Source organism: Lissotriton vulgaris, chromosome 5, assembly GCF_964263255.1.
Source record: "Lissotriton vulgaris chromosome 5, aLisVul1.2, whole genome shotgun sequence".
NCBI lineage: Eukaryota > Metazoa > Chordata > Amphibia > Caudata > Salamandridae > Lissotriton > Lissotriton vulgaris.
The window spans coordinates 1,026,491,634-1,026,510,540 of NC_141693.1; the positions used below are offsets into that span (position 1 = coordinate 1,026,491,634).

General features: G+C 46.3%; 1 protein-coding gene across 1 annotated transcript in view; it reads left to right on the forward strand.

Annotated features, from left to right (window-relative positions):
• OGA (O-GlcNAcase) overlaps positions 1 to 17,775 on the forward strand; it is a 548,350-nt gene extending 530,575 nt beyond the window's left edge. Inside the window, exon 16 of the mRNA XM_086922657.1 lies at positions 15,764 to 17,775. Coding sequence (XP_086778783.1) covers positions 15,764 to 15,900 — 137 coding nt within the window. The 3' untranslated portion in view covers positions 15,901 to 17,775. The remainder of the gene's footprint in view (positions 1 to 15,763) is intronic.
• The last annotated feature ends 1,132 nt before the right edge of the window (positions 17,776 to 18,907 follow it).

Here is an 18,907-nt window from a genome sequence, read left to right on the forward strand (position 1 = left end):
GGAGGGGGTAGTCTTTCCTTTTGGGGTGCAGCTGCAGCACTTTTGCGTGTGTCCTGTATTTACCACAAACACCACCCTCTCTCGTAGTATAATAGAAATAACAGGAATGGAAAATATACATTCCCAGGTCTTCTGTCCGGCTTTGTTGAGCAGTGCACCCCGTACCCACACGCCCATTACTCAGTACTAAGCAGGCAGTACCTGCGGTGGGGGCTGTCGCTCCGGGCCGGAGGATGCTCCTCTCTGGATGCCTCTTGACAGCTTTATTGCACCACTGAGTTTGATGCTGAAGCCCCCCACGCTCAGACCGGACCCCCAGGGTTGTTAATCGCGAATGCTGCATGGAGAGTGCTGAGCTGGGCACCAGCGCTCAGAGGCGAGGGGGCGGAGGGGGTCGGAGCGCTCCGCCTGAATGCCTCTCTGGCAGTCTTGCTCCACGGACGGGACTCAGTGCTGAAGGCCTCCCGCTTAGATCGGACGTTCATGGTCCCAGCGCCCGGTGAAGGCTCCTTGGTGTGGGCGTGGAAGTGTGGCAGCGCCCATAGCAGAGGACCCGTTCTGGCAGAAGGGGAGTACCCTGGGGGTTCTATGACAAGGTGAGTTCGGCCCTGAAGCGCCCTCTCACCCCTACACCTAGTTTGTTCATTCCCCAGCGCCTTGTGAATAGCATTCGCGAAGGCGCTAGTTTCGGATACAGCCGGCCGCTCCCACAGCCTGTGCCGGCTGTCATTACTAATTTAAGGAGCACATGTGTTCATCACAGCCTAGTTCGACTAGGAAACTACACGCGTCGCAGCCTTGGTTAGAGATGAAAAAACATCTCCGATGAGAGAGAACATAGAGGCCAGCCCGACTTTACCCAAGATTTAAATCTGAGGATCATTCTGGTGTTTATAGAACACAGGAATCGCACATGACATGCTATTACAGAGATTGCAAATATAGCCACTTGGACAGATTCTTTGGTGGGCAGACTGCCGGGTGATACACGGATTGGCAGAAAGACAAATAAAACAAGCGCTCGCCATCTGTTTTCATTCAGCCCTGTGTTTTCGGGGCTGAGGGAAAACAAATGGTACCCACAAAGATAAGAAATACCTTTACAACAGAAAGAAAGCAGGCGAGCCAGTCCGGGTGGACTGGAACAAAAAGCCAAAGGGAGGCAACCCAGAAAGCTCATGTTCGAGGCATGTGGCTGCTGAATTCATATCATAGATCGCCACCTAGTGTTGGGTCCAGATGATTGCACCTTGTTGTCTTAGAAGAGTCTTTGAAGTATCACAAGATAGGGGACTCCTCCCCTGGACTACAGTGCGTATGGGCATCTTCTCCATCTTCGGATTGTTTTTTTCCGCCATTGGGTTCGGATGAACTTAGACAGCTCCAGCTTCGGTACCGAAGTTTTCCAACTTTCTAGGCCAAAACCCTCTACATTTGTCAGTATTGTTTCTGCTCGGTATCCCTCAACTCGACAACACTTTCACTTCTCTCCAGTCGTCGATGCGGGCCGATGGGCCTTTTCGACCCCACATGGGCCTCCTGCTGATGGAAAGGACCCCGTTTAAAAGATACCCACAGTGCGGATCCAAATTTCCACACAGTGATAAGCATAGAGTATGCAACAGGTGCCTATCTCCGGAGCACAACGAAGAAAACTGTCCAGCTTGTGCTCAATTCCGGTCAAAGAAGACTATGCGGAACCGAAGAGCTGCTCAACAAGAGATGCAGCACCAGGCACCAGAACCGGATAACATATTCGAAGATGAACATGATCTTCCAGAGGCGGAGGGCTCAGACGACCTGGAGATAGTCACCGTAGAGGACCAGTCGGACTCCGATGACCAGATCACACCGGGGCAAACTGTGAGTACCAAAGTCCCTACCCCGCCTCCACCTCCACCGAAGGCTCCGGTCAAAGCATCGCCTAAAAGCCTTAGCCGCGACTGAAAAACACCTCTTCAGAAGCCCCGCCTTCTGGATCGGCTCCGAAGACCACCCCCAAGCCCTCTGGTTCCTCGGGACCGAGCAAAATATCGAGACCGAAAGAAGTCGTCGAGCACAAAAAGGCAGTCGACTCAAAACCAGCAGCAGAGCTGAGAACAGGCGTCGAGCCGAAGAAGGCCGTCGAGCCGAAGAAGGCCGTCGAGCCGAAGAAGGCCGTCGAGCCGAAGAAGGCCGTCGAGCCGAAGAAGGCCGTCGAGCCGAAGAAGGCTGCCCCTCATACAAGAGACGTCCAGCCTAAAAAGACACTCGACTCTAACAGATCAGTCGAGCCGAAAAAAGCTCCACACAAGCAGGCGACCGATCCAAAATCCTCTGCGCCGAAGCCACGGACAGTGGAAGAAGATTTTCATCCAGATCCAGTGTACCCAGAACACCACAGACTATATATAGACCCTGATACAGGACCTATATCGGTCTACAAGACAAACAAGAGAAGACTGGACACTGAAGCCCCTTCTCCTGTTCCTCCTAAGAAAAATTACTTTGGCACATCTTCTTCAAGACCTTACACACCTCCTCCTTTCACCCCTAACATGCCTTATGTTCCATATTCTCCTTCACCTACACATTATGATGAGGAAGAAGACATGGGGGGAGATCCTCAGGATTATTCTACACAACCTGACGATCCAGGAAACCACGATGACACATGGAGTGACCATAATGATACTGATGACATATATGATACACAACCCATTCTTGATCTCTCTCCAGACCCCACAAAGCCATCTCTTACTGACAACACTGTTGCTTTTAACCAACTAGTGGACAGAGCAGCTCAGTTTCATGGTGTTCACATGCACACTGACCCTATAGAGGAGGATTTTCTATTAACACCTTCCCAACATCAGAGAAGAGTGTACGTATACTCCCTATCCTAAAAGGAGTACCAAAGCACGCACCAGACATCTTTAAAGACCCTGTCCTCAATCCAAGAATTGAAAAAAGTATAAACCGGCCCCTACAGACCCATCTTACATCAGGACTCCGCTACCACTAGATTCCCTAGTTGTATCTAATGCTAGGAAAAGAGCAAATTCACAGACAACAGGTGATGCTCCCCCTCCTGACAAGGAGTCAAACATTTTAGAAGCCTCAGTGAAAAGAGTGGCCTCTCAGGCAGCAAGCACCTGGAGGATTGCCAATACCCAAGCTCTCCTAGCACGCTAAGACAGAGCACACTACGACGAACTGGAGGTATTATTACAACACCTACCAGAACCCCATAAGTCTAAAGCAAATGACCTAATACAGGAAGGGAAATTAATCACTAACGCATCCATAAAATGCGCTCTTGATGTAGCTGACACAGCCGCTAGGTCTGTCAATACTAGTGTATTGCTACGCCGGCACGCCTGGCTCCGCATTTCAGGATTCAAAAATGAAGTGCAGTCTACCATACTCAATCAACCTATAAACCAGGATTTCTTATTTGGCCCTGCGGTGGATACCATCTTGGAAAAGATGAGAAAAGATACTGACACCACTAAGTCCATGGGGGCACTTCAATTTCAACAGTCTAGGAGCTCTTTTCGTCGCTCCTCCTTTCGAAACTCGGGTAGAGGCAACACATCTCAAACTTCATCATCATTCAAAAGCCCTGCACAAGGCACCTTTAATAGAGGCTCCAATAGAGGAGGTTATAGAGGGAACAATAACGGGGGCAGAAGACGTGGTAATAATAACACCGAGCCTCCACCGCCACCAAACAGTGACTTCTTAACACTCCCTCTAGACCACTTAACACCAGTCGGAGGTAGAGTAACACAATTCCTACCAGTCTGGAACGCTATCACTACAGACAGGTGGGTGAGACAAATTATCCAGTATGGTTACTGCCTGGAACTCATTTCTACTCCACCCAACATACCACTCAAGCACCGTCCAATGTCAAGGAAACACATCACGCTGTTACAACAGGAGGTGCTATCCATGCTCGAAAAGGGCGCCATAGAGCCAGTCCCATTGCAACATCAAGGGACAGGGGTATACTCTCTATACTTCCTCATTCCCAAGAAAGACGGCTCCCTCAGATCAACATTAGACCTCAGACCCAATACATACTCTCAGATCATTTCCATATGATCACTCTACAACAGGTACTCCCACTTCTCCAGCAAGGCGACTTTCTCGCCACATTAGACCTCAAGGATGCATACTTTCACATTTCTATAAAACCAGCTCACAGGAAATACCTCAGGTTCACAATAGAGGGTCAGCACTATCAGTTCAAAGTTCTCCCCTTCGAAGTAACTACAGCACCAAGGGTTTTTACAAAATGCCTAGCAGTAGTAGCAGCACACCTCAGGAGGAAACACATCCATGTGTTTCCTTACCTCGACGATTGGCTCATAAAAGCCAACTCATACACACAGTGTGCCAGCCATACCTCACAGACAATCCAGCTACTGCACAGTCTAGGTTTTTCAATAAATTACCCAAAATCACATCTACAACCCTCCCACATACAGTAATATCTGGGAGCAACAATAGACACCTCCATAGCAAAGGCATATCCAAATTCAGCCAGGATAGCCAGCATTCAATCTATTATTCAAAAATTTCTGCCACAACACTCCCTGCCAGCTCGAGTGTTCATGCAGCTTATAGGCATGATGGCCTCCTGCATTTTCATCGTCCCTCATGCTCCGCTTCAAATGCGCCTCTTACAGGAATGCCTAGCACGCCAGTGGAACCAAGCTCAAGGACAACTAAAGACCTAGTGTTGGTAGACAGTCGCACTTACCACTCTCTGCAGTGGTGGAACCCACAACCTTTTCAAGGGTTCCACAGGTAGTACTAACAGCGGACGCATCACTGACAGTTTGGGGAGCCCATCTCCTTCAATATACAGTCCAAGGTCTCTGGACAGTCAAACAAAAGACACTACGTATCAATCACTTAGACTTACTGGCACTATTCCTAGCAATGAAAGTCTTTCAAAAATACTTGCACAACAAGGCTGTACTAATGCGAACGGACAACATGACAGCCATGTACTACATCCAAAAACAGGGGGGTGGACACACTCTCTGCCACTATCTCACCTACCACAGAGCATATGGAAGTGGGCAATTCTACAAAACATCTATCTCCTGGCAGAACACCTCCCAGGAATAGACCACCAGATAGCAGACCTACCAAGCCGACACAGTCAGCAAGTACACGAATGGGAGATTCATCCTCAAGTTCTCCAGCCATTCTTCCAAAAGTGGGGACATCCAGACATAGATTGGTTTACCACAAACGAAAACTCAAAATGCCCGTCCTTCGCTGCCAGGTTCCCACACCCGTTGTCACAAGGCAATGCGATATGGATGAACTGGTCATGTAGATTTGCGTACGCTTTTCCACCAACCCCACTGATCCCATTAGTGGCACGCAAACTAAGACAACAATCACTCACAATGATACTGGTTGCTCCCACATGGGCAAGACAGCCATGGTACACAACGCTCCTAGAACTCTCAGTGGTTACTCACCAAAGACTGCGCCTCTCGCCACAACTGCTAACACAGAACCATGGAGAAATCAGACACCCAGATCCCAATCAGATGAACCTAGCGATCTGGCTGCTGAGGTCTTAGAGTTCGGATATCTTAACTTGCCTCTAGACTGCATGAACATTATCAAGGAAGCAAGGCGTCCCACTACCAGAGCATGCTACGCAGCTAAATGGAAAAGATTTGTAATTTATTGTAATAATAACCAAATCAATCCATTGGATGCCTCTATCCAGAATTTAATCTGTTACCTTTTGCATCTTCAGAGATGTAACCTAGCATACTCATCCATAAGGCTACACCTTGCTGCTATAGCAGCATATCTTCAAAACAGACATGTGTCCCTATGCAGAATCCAACCTATCAAAGCTTTTATGGAGGGACTTAAAAGAGTTATTCCTCCAAGGCATCCACCTTCTCCAGTCTGGAACTTAAACTTAGTACTTACCAGACTCATGGGACCACCCTTCGAACCACTTCATTTATGTGAACTACAATTCTTAACATGGAAGGTGGCATTCTTAATTGCTATTCCCTCCCTCAGGCGAGTGAGTGAGCTACAGGCACTAACCATTCAGGAACCCTTCATGCAAATACACCACAATAAAGTAGGGCTTCATACAAACCCTAAATTTATGCCAAAAGTCATATCCACTTTTCACATCAATCAGTCCATAGAGTTGCCAGTTTTCTTTCAAAACCCGCAATCCGTGGCTGAGACAGCTCTAGACACACTAGAAGATAAAAGAGCTCTATTATGTTGCATTGATAGAACAAAGTCATTCAGAAAGACAAAGCAACTATTTGTAGCTTTTTCACCAAAACATAAGGACAATCCCATTTCCAAGTCAGAAATAGCCAGATGGATAGTTAAATGCATTCAAATATGCTATCAAAAGGCAAAGCACACTTTAACAGTTCCCCTAAAAGCACACTCCACGCGTAAAATGGGGGCATCCATGGCTTTCCTAGGAAACATTCTCTTAGAAGACATATGTAAGGCAGCTACATGGTCTACCATACACACTTTTACTAAACACTACTGTGTTGAGGTGCAAGCTAAGCAACAAGCTACTGTGGGCCACGCTGTCCTTAAAACTTTTTCAAATGACTGCAGCTGGTACGGCCGACCACCGCTAGAGGAGAAATTGCTATAGTCTATGCTAAGATATGAATTCAGCAGCCCACATGCCTCGAACGGCAAATGCTACTTACCAGTATGCATCTGTTCTTGGCATGTAGGGCTGCTGACATTCATATACCCACCCTCCTCCCCGGTGCCTGTCACAGCTGCATAGTTATCTTCCTTACATACATTTACATGATCATCTCTTACTTTCCTATCCTCCATCTTGCCAAAATGACGAAAAACAATCTGAAGATGAAGATGCCCATGCGCACTGTAGTCCAGGGGAGGAGTCACCTATCTCGTGTTACTTCGAAGACTCTTCCAAGACAACAAGGTGCAATCATCCGGACCCAACACTAGGTGGCTATCTAATGCTAAGATATGAATGTCAGCAGCCCTACATGCCAAGAACAGATGCATACTGGTAAGTAGCTTTTGCCTTCCAATGGCAGGCCACTGTTCAGCACAAATGGTGACGCCAGCCAATGGAAATGAGGGGCGGGGCTTAAAGCCCCCTTCTGAAATCTCCATCACAAGAGGTCTCACAGAGCTTTGCGTTGAAACGCTACACGCGAGACCTAAAAAGCTACACTACCAACGCATTTACATCAGGAGGTATGTTTATCTGATTACTTGGATACACTGCACCAAAAAGCTTTTGCTTGTAGGGCAGTTATGGTGAATACCAATAGCAATAAATGAGAGATTTTCTACATTATGTGCCGGGTGTGGATAGAAAAAAGGCTGCAGAGATGGTGGCAGAAGAGAAAACTATTTCTAATACCGACATTTGTGATCCTGTAGATATTGTCTGTAGACCAACTAATACCAAAAACTAATAATCTATGAGTATGGCTGGTTCACACTGCAACATTGGGGCATTGTAACACCAAAGAACTTTCTATAAACTACAAGACAGGTGTCCTTCTCCCTAATGAGCCACATCATAGCCATTAAACTGTCCAACTGACCGCAGTCACAGCAGCAATTTCTCTAAACTCAGCCTTTTCAAAGTGCCAATTTCTGTGTCTCATCCAGAGCTTGTGGGAGGTAATTCCAAAGCCAGGGATCTTCTGGTATCAAGCAGTAACTCAATGTTCGAGGCATGTGTGCTGTAGTTACACATGCTTGGCATACTCCTGCCATCTAGTGTTGGGTACGGATGTTTGCAAGTTGTTTTTCTTCAAAGAAGTCTTTCCTAGTCACGAGGTAAGGTGACTCCTCCTTACGGTGATAGTGCGCATGGTCATAGACTCCATTATTAGATCGTTTTTTTCCGCCATGGGGTTCAGCTGTGTATTGCTGCGCTCCGGTTCGAAACCGTTCTTCGGGTTCCCCTCGACACGCAATCCTCTCTACCCTCGGCGGTATTGTTTTGGACACGTTTCCCACTTCTCAGCGTGTCGTTTAGAACAACGGAATCTACTTATCGATCGGAAAGCTTTATGGACGGCCTTCGGGCCTAACTGCGTCGGGTCAGTTCTCCGCCGATGGAACGGACACCATTCAAATCTACTCTCAGTGCCATGCGAAGTATCCGCGTTCCGATTTACACAGGGTGTGTAACCCTGCTTGTCTCTAGAATACAAGGAAGAAGACTGCAACGTTTGCAGATTGTTTCGATCGAAGAAAACTCTTCGAGATCGTTGGTCTCAACTTCAAGAGATGCAGCGCCAGAGCATCGGAGACATGCCGTACATCTTCGGTGAAGTTTCCCTTCAAGAAGACGTTGAGGCATCAGCGGCAGAGGAAGAAGAAGCCTCCTCTGCGCAGGTCTTGGAGCTAGAGCTAGATCTCGACGCCGAAAAACTGCCGCAGGGACAACATTACGTGAGTACGGAAGACCCCTTGCCCCTTCAATTTACTCCCAAAAAGCACAAGGCTTCGGTCAGCACCGAGACAATGTTTCTGATGCCCCGCCTCCGAAACAGCCAGTCAAGCCTTCCGGCTCAGTACCAAGTCAGCAAAAGTCCTTGTTGAAACCAAATCCCACCGGTTCCAAACAGAAATCAGTCTTGGAGCCAAAATCCTCCATGCCGAAAGCCAAGCAGCCTATGGAGCCAAAATCTTCTGTACAGAAAGGCCACCCCACGCCGGCAACGAAAATGTCGGCGCCAAAACTGAAAGATGTCACTTCAGATCCGAATTTAGACATTGTCCCACCGAAAACGGATCTCAAGCAAAAGAGACTGTATATTATTCCCGGGACGGGTCATATTCATACCAAGCTGACTCAGAAACCTAAGCTTCCTGATGAGGACACCGCCTAGAAAAATCCCTTTAAAGAAGAAATCTGTTGCTACCAGTCCTTTTCATCTACTACCATCCTCTTCTCCACCGCCTCCTTCTCCACCTGCAAATCACACCTGAGGATTCTCCACAATCTCACCATGACTTTAATGATGCTGATGATGAGGGGAACACATTTTCCTCTAGATCCATGAACTGAATATACAATTGATCCTCCAGCAGATAATGGCCCAGACCTTTACGCAGCCAAGTCTTCTCCTCCAGACCACAATGTATCCCACCAGGAACTCATTGCCAGGGCTGCACAATATCTTGGAGTGACACTGCAGAAAGAATCATTAGAATGAAATCTTTTTTTTGAGACTTTAGGATCCACACATAGGTCATCACAAACACGTCCTATGCTTAAGGGCATGATGAGACACGCTGATGACATGTTTAAGGACCCAGTACAAGCACGCAAATTGGGTTTACAAAGTTGAAGGCCTCCCCAACAGACCTAGTATTTATCAAGGGCCAGTTGCCATTAGATTCACAGGTAGTGTCTAATGCTCTTAAACGGGCTAATTTCCAAACATAAGTGGATGCTTCCCTACCAGATAAGGAGTCTTAAGTTAATACACGCCTCTGGAGAGTGCACAGCTGCTCAAGCTACAAATCAATGGTGCATTGCACATAGACAAGGCCTTTGGGGGTGTGGGGGTGTCCCGACCTCAGGACACCCCCACGCCGCACGGCCCTCCAGCTGTAGGCACCCCCTCGCTGCTGCTCGCTCTATCCTTCCGCCGCTGCCCCATCTGTGCCTCACTGTATCTCGTTTGTATTTCCCCCATCTGTGCCTCATTGTATTCATTTGTATTTCCCCCATCTGCGCCTTACTGTCTTTCATTTGTATTTCCCCCATTTGTACCTCATTGTTTCGTTAGTATTTCCCCCATCTGTGCCTCATTGTATTTCATTTGCATTTCCCCCTTCTGTGCCTTCATTGTACTCCGTTTTTACCTCCCCCATCTGTACCTTCATCCATGTTTCACAGTAGTGTTGGACTCGTAGTGCTCTCTGCGATTCTGCCGTTTTTTCCCCTGTTGTGACCGCTTCCTGCCGCTGCTCCCTCGCGGCCACGCCCCCTTTAATTTCTGTGTCCCCGTTGGCCGCCCAGCTCCCGCCTCCCAGCTGCTCCTCCCTCCCACTTCGCCTTATATGGAGCCCGCACGTACGCGCAGGGGTCACTCGCAGCGGGTGCGCCAAAGGCAAGCCCGTCTGCGCCTGGACTGCGCCCAGCGCCAGGACCCCTGGTCCACATCAATGCCAACCCTCCCGACGGACCTACGACGCGCCACCCTCCACTCGCTCAATGCCGACCGACATGCCGCCTGCTACCGAGCCACCCCGAAACGCACCCATGGACCCTTCACCTGCCAAGCCTGCAAGTTCACCTGCCTCCGGACCTGTTCCGCACCAGACAAGCCGAAAACCAGCAGCAACCACCTCAAGTGCATCTTGATTAACACCCGCTCCGTCCACAGGCACGCCGTCGAACTCTGGAACCTGCTCGACACCACATCACCGGACGTCGCCTTCCTCACAGAAACCTGGATGAACGCTTCCTCAGCGCCTGACATCGCTATCGCCATCCCGGACGGGTACAAGATCACCAGGAGGGACCGCGTCAAACAGACCGGAGGAGGCATCGCCATCGTACACAAGAACACCATCCGCATCACGACCAACTCCGATGACACCCTCACCGCCGCCGAACACCTCCACTTCCAGATACACACCGACCCCAAGACGACCCTCAGAGGCACCCTCATCTGCAGACCCCCGGGTCCACGCACACGATTCAGCGAAGACATCGCAGACTTCATCAGCCCGCACGCCCTCCGCTGACTACATCCTCCTAGGGTACTTCAACTTCCACCTGGAGAACAACAACGACACCACCAACAACACCACACCCTGCTGGACAACCTCGCCAACCTCGGACTCAAGCAACTGGTGAACACACCCACCCACTACGCCGGCAACACGCTGGACCCAGTCTTCTCCTCCAGCAAGCACATCTCCTTCAGCCACTCCACCGGACTTCATTGGACGGACCACAGCTGCATCCACTTCAGTTTCAGAAGAACCACGACCCACCACCCACAACAGGTTCCTCGTAGAAGCTGGAACAAGATCCCCGCCGACCAGCTCACCACCTCCCTCAGCCAGAACCCTCCCGCCAGCACAACAGATCCCCAACGAAGCAGCCAGCAATCTCACACAGTGGATCACCATCTGCGCAGACAACCTCGCACCACTAAAGACCCCTCCCAGCAGACCCGGCAGCAAGAAAGCCTCCTGGTTCACCGACTAACTCAAGAACTCCAAGAAGAACTGCCGTACCCTCGAGAGAGCCTGGAGCAACAACCAGACCAGACAACATGACTGCCCTCAAGCACTCCACCCGCAAACACCACCAGCTGATCCGCACCACCAAGAAGACAGCATTCAAGGAACGACTGGACAACAACGCCCACAACAGAAAGGAACTCTTCAGCATCAGCAAAGAGCTCTCCAACCCCAGTGCCAGAAACAACGACATCACTCCCTCGCAAGACCTCTGCGACTCACTCGCCTCGTTCTTTCACAGCAAGATCGCCGACATACACAACAGCTTTGGCGCACAGACCACGCACCCAACCACCGAGCCAACGCCCCCCACCACCACCCTCCGTGCAGTAGGAGTCTCTTATGAAGTGGGGTGCTCCCTTCTTGAGATGACTGTTAAAGGCACTTGGCCTCTTAAGTACCAATGGTTTCATATCAACTGCCAGGAGTTGCTAGACATCAGACCAGCCCTCAGAGCTATTTACAGACTCATTCGGGGCAAGACAGTCCTAATAAAGATGCACAACATGACAGTCATGTACTACATCCAGAAGCACAGGGGCAACAATCCCCCAGCTCTCCGCAGTAGCTCAGGAAATATGGTTCTGGGCAACCCACAATAACTTTCACCTGTAGTCTGAGCATTTGCCAGAACTAGAGACTGGCTTGTGGACCTGGAGGGGAATCTTCACCTCCCAAGCCCTTCACAAGTACTTTCAGCATGTAGTACCTGGTCCATAGATCTCATCGCTACTTCAGAAATGCAAAATGGCAAAATGTGCATTCCGGTTTCCTAACCTACAGTCCATGAACAATGCACTATGAATGAACGGGTCAGGGATATCTGCCTAAGCTTTTCAGTCACTCCCCCTCATCTTGTACGTAGTGAGGAAGATTATTGTATCCTGACCCTTATCCTAATAGCAGACCTAGTATTCAGTGCTCCTGGAGATGTCAGTCAGTTCCCCTCTAGAGCTTCTGATCATACTGGACCTTCTCACTCCGCATCATGGCCAGCTCAGCCATCCACATACCAGACAGCAGAACCTTGCGATCCGGCGCCTGAGCATATTGAGCTGCCAGTCTTTTTCGCACAGCCAGAATCTGTAACGGAGAGAGCCCTTAACACTCTTCAATGTTAAGAGGGTGCTCCTGTATTATAGTGACAGAACTAAACCTTTTAGAAAGTCCAAGCAACTTTTTTTAGGCTTGTGCAAACTCCACGGCGGTCATGCCATCTATACAGCCAGCATTGGGAGATGGATAGTTCAGTGCATCCACGCTTGCTGTGTGAAGCCCAAGCGCACAGTCCTTTTGTCCCATTTTGCCACCTCTACTCACAAGGGGGCCATCCTAGCCTTTGTTAGCAGTATCCCTTAAACGTTGCTTGTCAACAAGTGATATTTGGACAAAGTGTTCTGTGAATACTCTCAGACATCGCTTTCACCTGCTTTCTAGGTATCGCTTCGGCAAGGGACTGCTTTATATTCTGCGCAGCAATAGTAACAATTGATGGACAGAATGCTGTACAAAGTCAAACCTTAACCAGTACAGAGATCTGGGCCTAAATCCATTGTTGTTTTGCTCCCCATGCCATTCCAGTTCAGACCCAGCCATATGCAAATCAGTCTTGACCCTGTTCCCCATGGGAACAGTCCAGTCCGAAGTGCCAAGCCAGGTCCTCCCTGGACTGGAAACAAGCATCCTAGCACCTGTTCCAGGCTTTCACCCCTCTTCAGTCAGGATAGCTGGACTCTAGTGGCATGGAGAGCACGGGACCCATGTCTGGGCATACCCGTCCCACTCGGGGTGACAAATGCAAAAACAATTGATGAACAGGATGCAGAACAATGTCATGCATTCACCCGAGTACAGAGATCTGTACCTAAATCCATAGTTTGTTTTTTTTGCACACCATGCCATTCCAGTTTGAACCCAGCCATATGCAAATCAGTCTTGACCCTCTGCCCCATGAATGGGAACAGTCCAGCACGAACTGCCAAGCCAAGTTCTTCCTGGACTGGAAAAAAGCATCATAGGACCGGTTTCAGGGTTTCACCCTTTTTCAGCCAGGATAGCTTGATTCTAGTGACTATATATGAATTATGCCAACGCTGAAGAATTAGAGTTACAGGGAGGTAACTAATTTCTTCTAGTAAAGTGCATCTTTTACTCTTGAGCTAGTGTCTTGGTGCTGAGAGTACTACTTGTTTAACATGTTTGGCATCAAAGAATAGTTGTGGCCATTTTGACAAATAAGCTTCTGAAAAGAATATTGTTTTAAATTCAGACCAATGGATAGGTGATCCTCAATCAGTCTGACGCGCTAAAGGCTAGAACTCTTAATGTGAGCATTCAGATTCAGAAAGAGCCACCCACCATAGTTTATACTGAAAATAGAAGTACCACTAACCTGTTTTGGCCTCCAATGATTCCGAACCTTGGTGGGGAATGCCTTTGTGAACCTAGCAATTATTTTAACATGGAGTTTTAAACCTAATGCATTCCAGTACAGGCAACCGGTCAGTTGCTCAATATCCTAGTGTAAGATTTTTAAGTCTTTTTCTAGATTTTTTTTAGTCCACCCCAGAGGATCTCTGTAATTATTGCTTGTACCTTGTGAAGAAAGCTCATGTATCAAGTACATAAGAATTTCTCAGCACAAATGGAGACGTGCTTCGCATTAGCAAAGAGTTGTTCGATTTAATGAGGAAAAATAAATTCCCATTGAATGTAACAGTTTCATCTGAGGTGTTAAAAAAGCAAGGATGATTGTGACTTATAAGATTCGGGTGAACCTATCAATATTTGGCATTAGGTAAGACCGTGCAAGGTAAAGAAAGCTTGATGGTATGCCTGCAGATTTGCGTGTACTCTAATAACTATTGCACAGCTTTTACTTTCACTTTATTTTTATTATTTAACATAGTGCTGTTTTTCCCCACGTTTTTATTGAGATTTTAAAATATATCGGCTTGAGCCACTAGTTGAGTGACTTTTACATTATATCTCAAACCCTTAAGGGTCTGCAGGGACTATACAGTTGTGCAAGTGATTTTGTGCCAAACAGCAAACATTAATAGGATAGTGAGACATAAACATCAAGGCATTTGATAACAAATAATTTTCTGGAATATTGCGGAAAAGGGGTCACTTCCGATCTGTGATAAACCCTCAACAAACACGCACCGGGTTGTTGTTGCTGAAGAAAATTAAGGTGTTGTTAAATAACCGGAGGGAAGTGGCCTCCTTGATGTCACAGGGTTAGGAAGCACTGGTAGATGTGGGGGCATCTGTAAGGAGGCAAAGGAAGAAGTGGATAGAGTAGGAGAATGCATTACAGGGTGTTTGAGGGTAATCACTTACTTAGCAAGAGTCCATCCAGTCCATTAGCTTAATCTATAAAGTACATGGCGTGGGTTAAAGGAGGTCTACTATCGTCTTCAAATCTAGCACTAGGGAGTCCCATAGGGCTGCAGTTGATTTTCGACGTAGACCAAACCCTCTACCATGTAGAGGGAACTGTTCTCCTATGCTTCTGCCCTGAAGATTGAGTCAGCCTTCCTTGTAGCCTGTTAGGGGGTAGGTGAGCAGATTTCCAGCGTATAGTACTGTTTGGACAGGAGCAACAACTGATCCGAGAATTTCGTTGTGACCTTAGCCTTAGGATACATGCCTAACAGTCAGGCACCTATGGTGGTCAGTTTCAGTTTCCTGGTCACTATTGAGAGTGTGGTCTGTACTATGATGCAGAACACAAGGGAAGGGGCAGCCCCAGATAACATGGTGGAAATCTGCAGCAGAGTGATGGCCCTTAGCGCATTACAAGCGTGCCCCAGTGTATATGCAGCCGATTTCCTGTCATGAGGTACGCATGCCCTATCATTACATTCACCTGTATAAAGAGGAAGCGGGCATTTCTAGAGACTTTTCGTGGATATTCTGTCCCCTCCCATTCTTTGTCATTATAAGCCTGCTGAGAGATTCCCCCCAGGATTCCCCAAGTAGTTGTATTGAAAATGTGTTGTGTTATTGCTCTAAGGATCATAGGTCACAAGTCGGCGCCCCTTCCCATGATGTGTAAAATTTACAATAGTGTGTTGGTGGGGGTACACTCAGGGTTCTCGTTCTAGTGTCGTCAAAAAGATCCCCTTATCCTAGCATATAGCAAGAATTGGCCTAGTGGCAGATTGTATATGCCATGCAGCGTGGGAAACTAACTACAGGAGCCTCTGCACCCTCTGCAGAGGGGCACGGCCAGAGCAAATGGACAGGCAGTGTCGGTAGAAATAAAGAGGCCAGGTGCATCATGTAAACTTAACGCTGGTTATTTTTGCTACTTATGGGGAGTGTGGTAAAGCAGTATTTTTATATGTGCCCCTTGGTAGCATCTGATAGTGTATTGCCATGTTGTAGTACGTTTTGTACGTTCGGCTAATAGATATTATTCAAACAACATCTCTGCTGAAGAGTTTTTACATTATTTTGCTTTTTCCTTCTGCAGGGTCTCGTGGTGCCTTTTGTGAAGTGCGACCGGATGATAAAAGAATTCTAGATTTTTACAGCAAGTTGGGTTGTTTTGAAATAGCTAAAATGGAAGGATTTCCTAAAGATATCATCATTCTTGGAAGAACTCTCTGACAACGTTTGAAAAAAGTGAATTCAACCCAATAAAGAGACGTTTTTTGTCGGTTATCTAAGTCGCTTATTGTGCATGATGGAACAACCTGTTTAGGTGATTGTGAAAAACCACCTGCACATTCTTTTACTTAAGATGTGGACACTGGTAAATTTAAGTGAAGTCTTACACATGTTGTGTGATGCCACAGATTGCGCTCTAAACATCACATCTTGTAAATGGTTGTTGAAGGAATGGATACATACTTAATGTTAATACATTGCCTTGTTATGCACATGTAAAAATTGAACTGTTCTTCGTTTTCATTGTGTATGTGAATGGACCCAGTCACATACCATGCAAAATGTTTTGTTGTGAAAGCCAGAACATATGATACGCAAGAATGGAACTGTATATCAGCAAGTCAAGAACAATGTATATTGGTAGATGGTCAAAATAGACTTGAAAAGATCAATATTTCACGATTGGTTTCTAGGGACAGATGTGCACTTGCCTGTGGCAAAAGCCACACTGACTTTTTTGTAAATTTCAGTGTATATAAATCTGTATGCTGATTAACTTGTGTTTACTGTTTATGTATATTTTATTTCTTTTTAAGGCCAGGTTAGCAATCTTTTAAATAATGTATAGCCACCAAGTGGAATCTGCCTTTAGTCTCCATTCCTCTGCATTGTGTTTTCACATGCCTTACTCGGTTCCTAACGATATGGGGGTTTCTCTTTGATTTCATTTGTGAAAGATTATAACCACTAATCGTTTAATTATGTTTATGCCAAAATGTTTTAAGACTGTCATGTTCTCATCCCGGGATTGCAGTTAACTGTTGTATTCTCTTTAAAATACTGTAGAAAAAGTCAAAATATTCTTTCTTTGTGATATTATTTTGGATGTTAACAAGTATGTTGAAACCATAGTTTGAAGCACAGGTTAACTGAGGATATGTTCTCAATCCATTTGTGCACTACACTGTCACTTTATAGGTCAAGCTGAACACTTTCTTTTAGGAACCATTCCTTTAAGGAATCCTCAAATTCATTTTATTGTGAAATGTAAACCTGGATTTCAGTTATTTCCTATCCGCGTATAAAACATTGTACATAACCTCCTTGGAGTGATATTTAAATTAACTAGATTTTTTTAGTTGTTAAATTTCACCCTCTCGAGTTTTAGGCAATGGGAAAGGAGAAAAAAAACACAATAGTGTTCAGTCTCATTTCAGAAGCAACCTTTGTCACAAAGTGGTACCAAACGGTACCTTGCTATTCCATAAATAACAATTACATAAATGTAAATAACTGTTGTATGATGTCAAACTAGAATGTCTCTAAGCACTTTCTTTTCTAAATTGTAGAATGTAAAACTTTACAATTAAGTCAGCATTGCAGTCGCATGTTTTTACCCCATCCATATTCCTGCTCGCTTTTCGTTTGAGAAAATCATTCTATACTATATGTTGGGTTAGTTGACCTGAGTATGCTTACTTTTATACTGCTTTCTAAGTGCATGTGCCCTGGCAGTTTGCGATTTTCTCATGCTTCCCTTTATACCAAAGTACATTTATAAGTTCTGGCTGCAAAGCAGCATTCAGCGGGACACCTGTGGCCTTATCTTGGTAGAAAATTGCTACAGTCAAGTAGTCCTATGAATTTATCTAGTGTCTTTACTAAACGTTCAACTTATGTTGAAAGATAAAGCAGGCCAACACTTTGATCGCTATCTTGAAATCTTTTTCATGATGTCACTTACATTTAGAAAGACTGGAGTGAAACTTCGTTAATCTGTTTTTAGATCAACTAAGTTATTTGTAGGAGAACACGGAGTCAACAGACTGTATTTCAAAACAATGCAACAGTATAATAAAACTTAACTGAATACTAGCACTGTCCTGTCATTATATGCCCCTAGTATTTTCTCTTCATAGTTTTGTATGTGCAAACGACCCCTGGCTTTAACAGTAACAGAGTGTTCTTGGGATTGTTTTATTAAAAAATAAATTGGAGATTCTCCTAGCTGTGACTCGTTACTATTCTTAACCCACGGCTCCCTGCCACCTAGTGGCAAACATTGAAACCGTTTCTCGAAGTTGCTACGACCAAACTTTTGAACGACCCAACTGGTCATCCTTGACCTCATTTACTGCCTCATGTCCTCTTTTTTCACTTAAGTACATAACATCGCCATCTCCCTTTTCTAGTGTTCAATGTGGTATGGAATCAGCAACCCTATACTATTCTATTTTGGTTTCTTTGGCTCATGCAGTTTATGCTAAAACACTGCATTTCAGCCATGCACAAAGTGCCACAAGCAGTTTTTTGCAGCCAACATGCATCCTTCTGTGTATTTTCATGGCAAACAACTATCTTGTAGTGCATGCCGTCACTTAGTGTGTGACCCCTGACCTAAGTTCTCTACATTTCCCCTTGATGTGTGCATAGTGAAGGGAAACACCATGCAGAGGGAGTTATTTTATGTTACTTTAAGGTGGTAAGTATTGGCACTCAAAAACCTGGGTATGGTACCAAGCACCTCTTAAATTCTGTGAAGCAAATCATCCTATAGGGTTCGAGGTCACGCACTCGCTCCAAACTTCATTATAACTCCGGAGTCTCCAGCGAGAACAAACTAGTAAATATATCATCTTTCCCACTGTAACAGATGATTTGCTGCAGCTAGGACCGGTTGTTAAGGTCCTGGAAAAGGGTGTTCACTTCCAAGCCTCTAATCTTTCCTTAGAGGACACATTCACTTTTTCCCACTCTGTAGGAATATCTGGGTGAGCCCAATTTTTTTCCCTTCTGTGTGCATACATTGTAGCCTCTCTTTGCACATTAGGACTAAACCTCTCTTGGGTACAGTGGCACTAGTGTGTTGCACTGGCTGAGCACTCCTCTGTCTTGATGCCATTTACTGCCTCAAGACTTACCCAGCTGCTGTTGGTTAACAGAGTACTTCATGGAGTCAAGTAAATATCTTCTTGCAAGTACCCTTCATTGAAGTCACCAACAGACT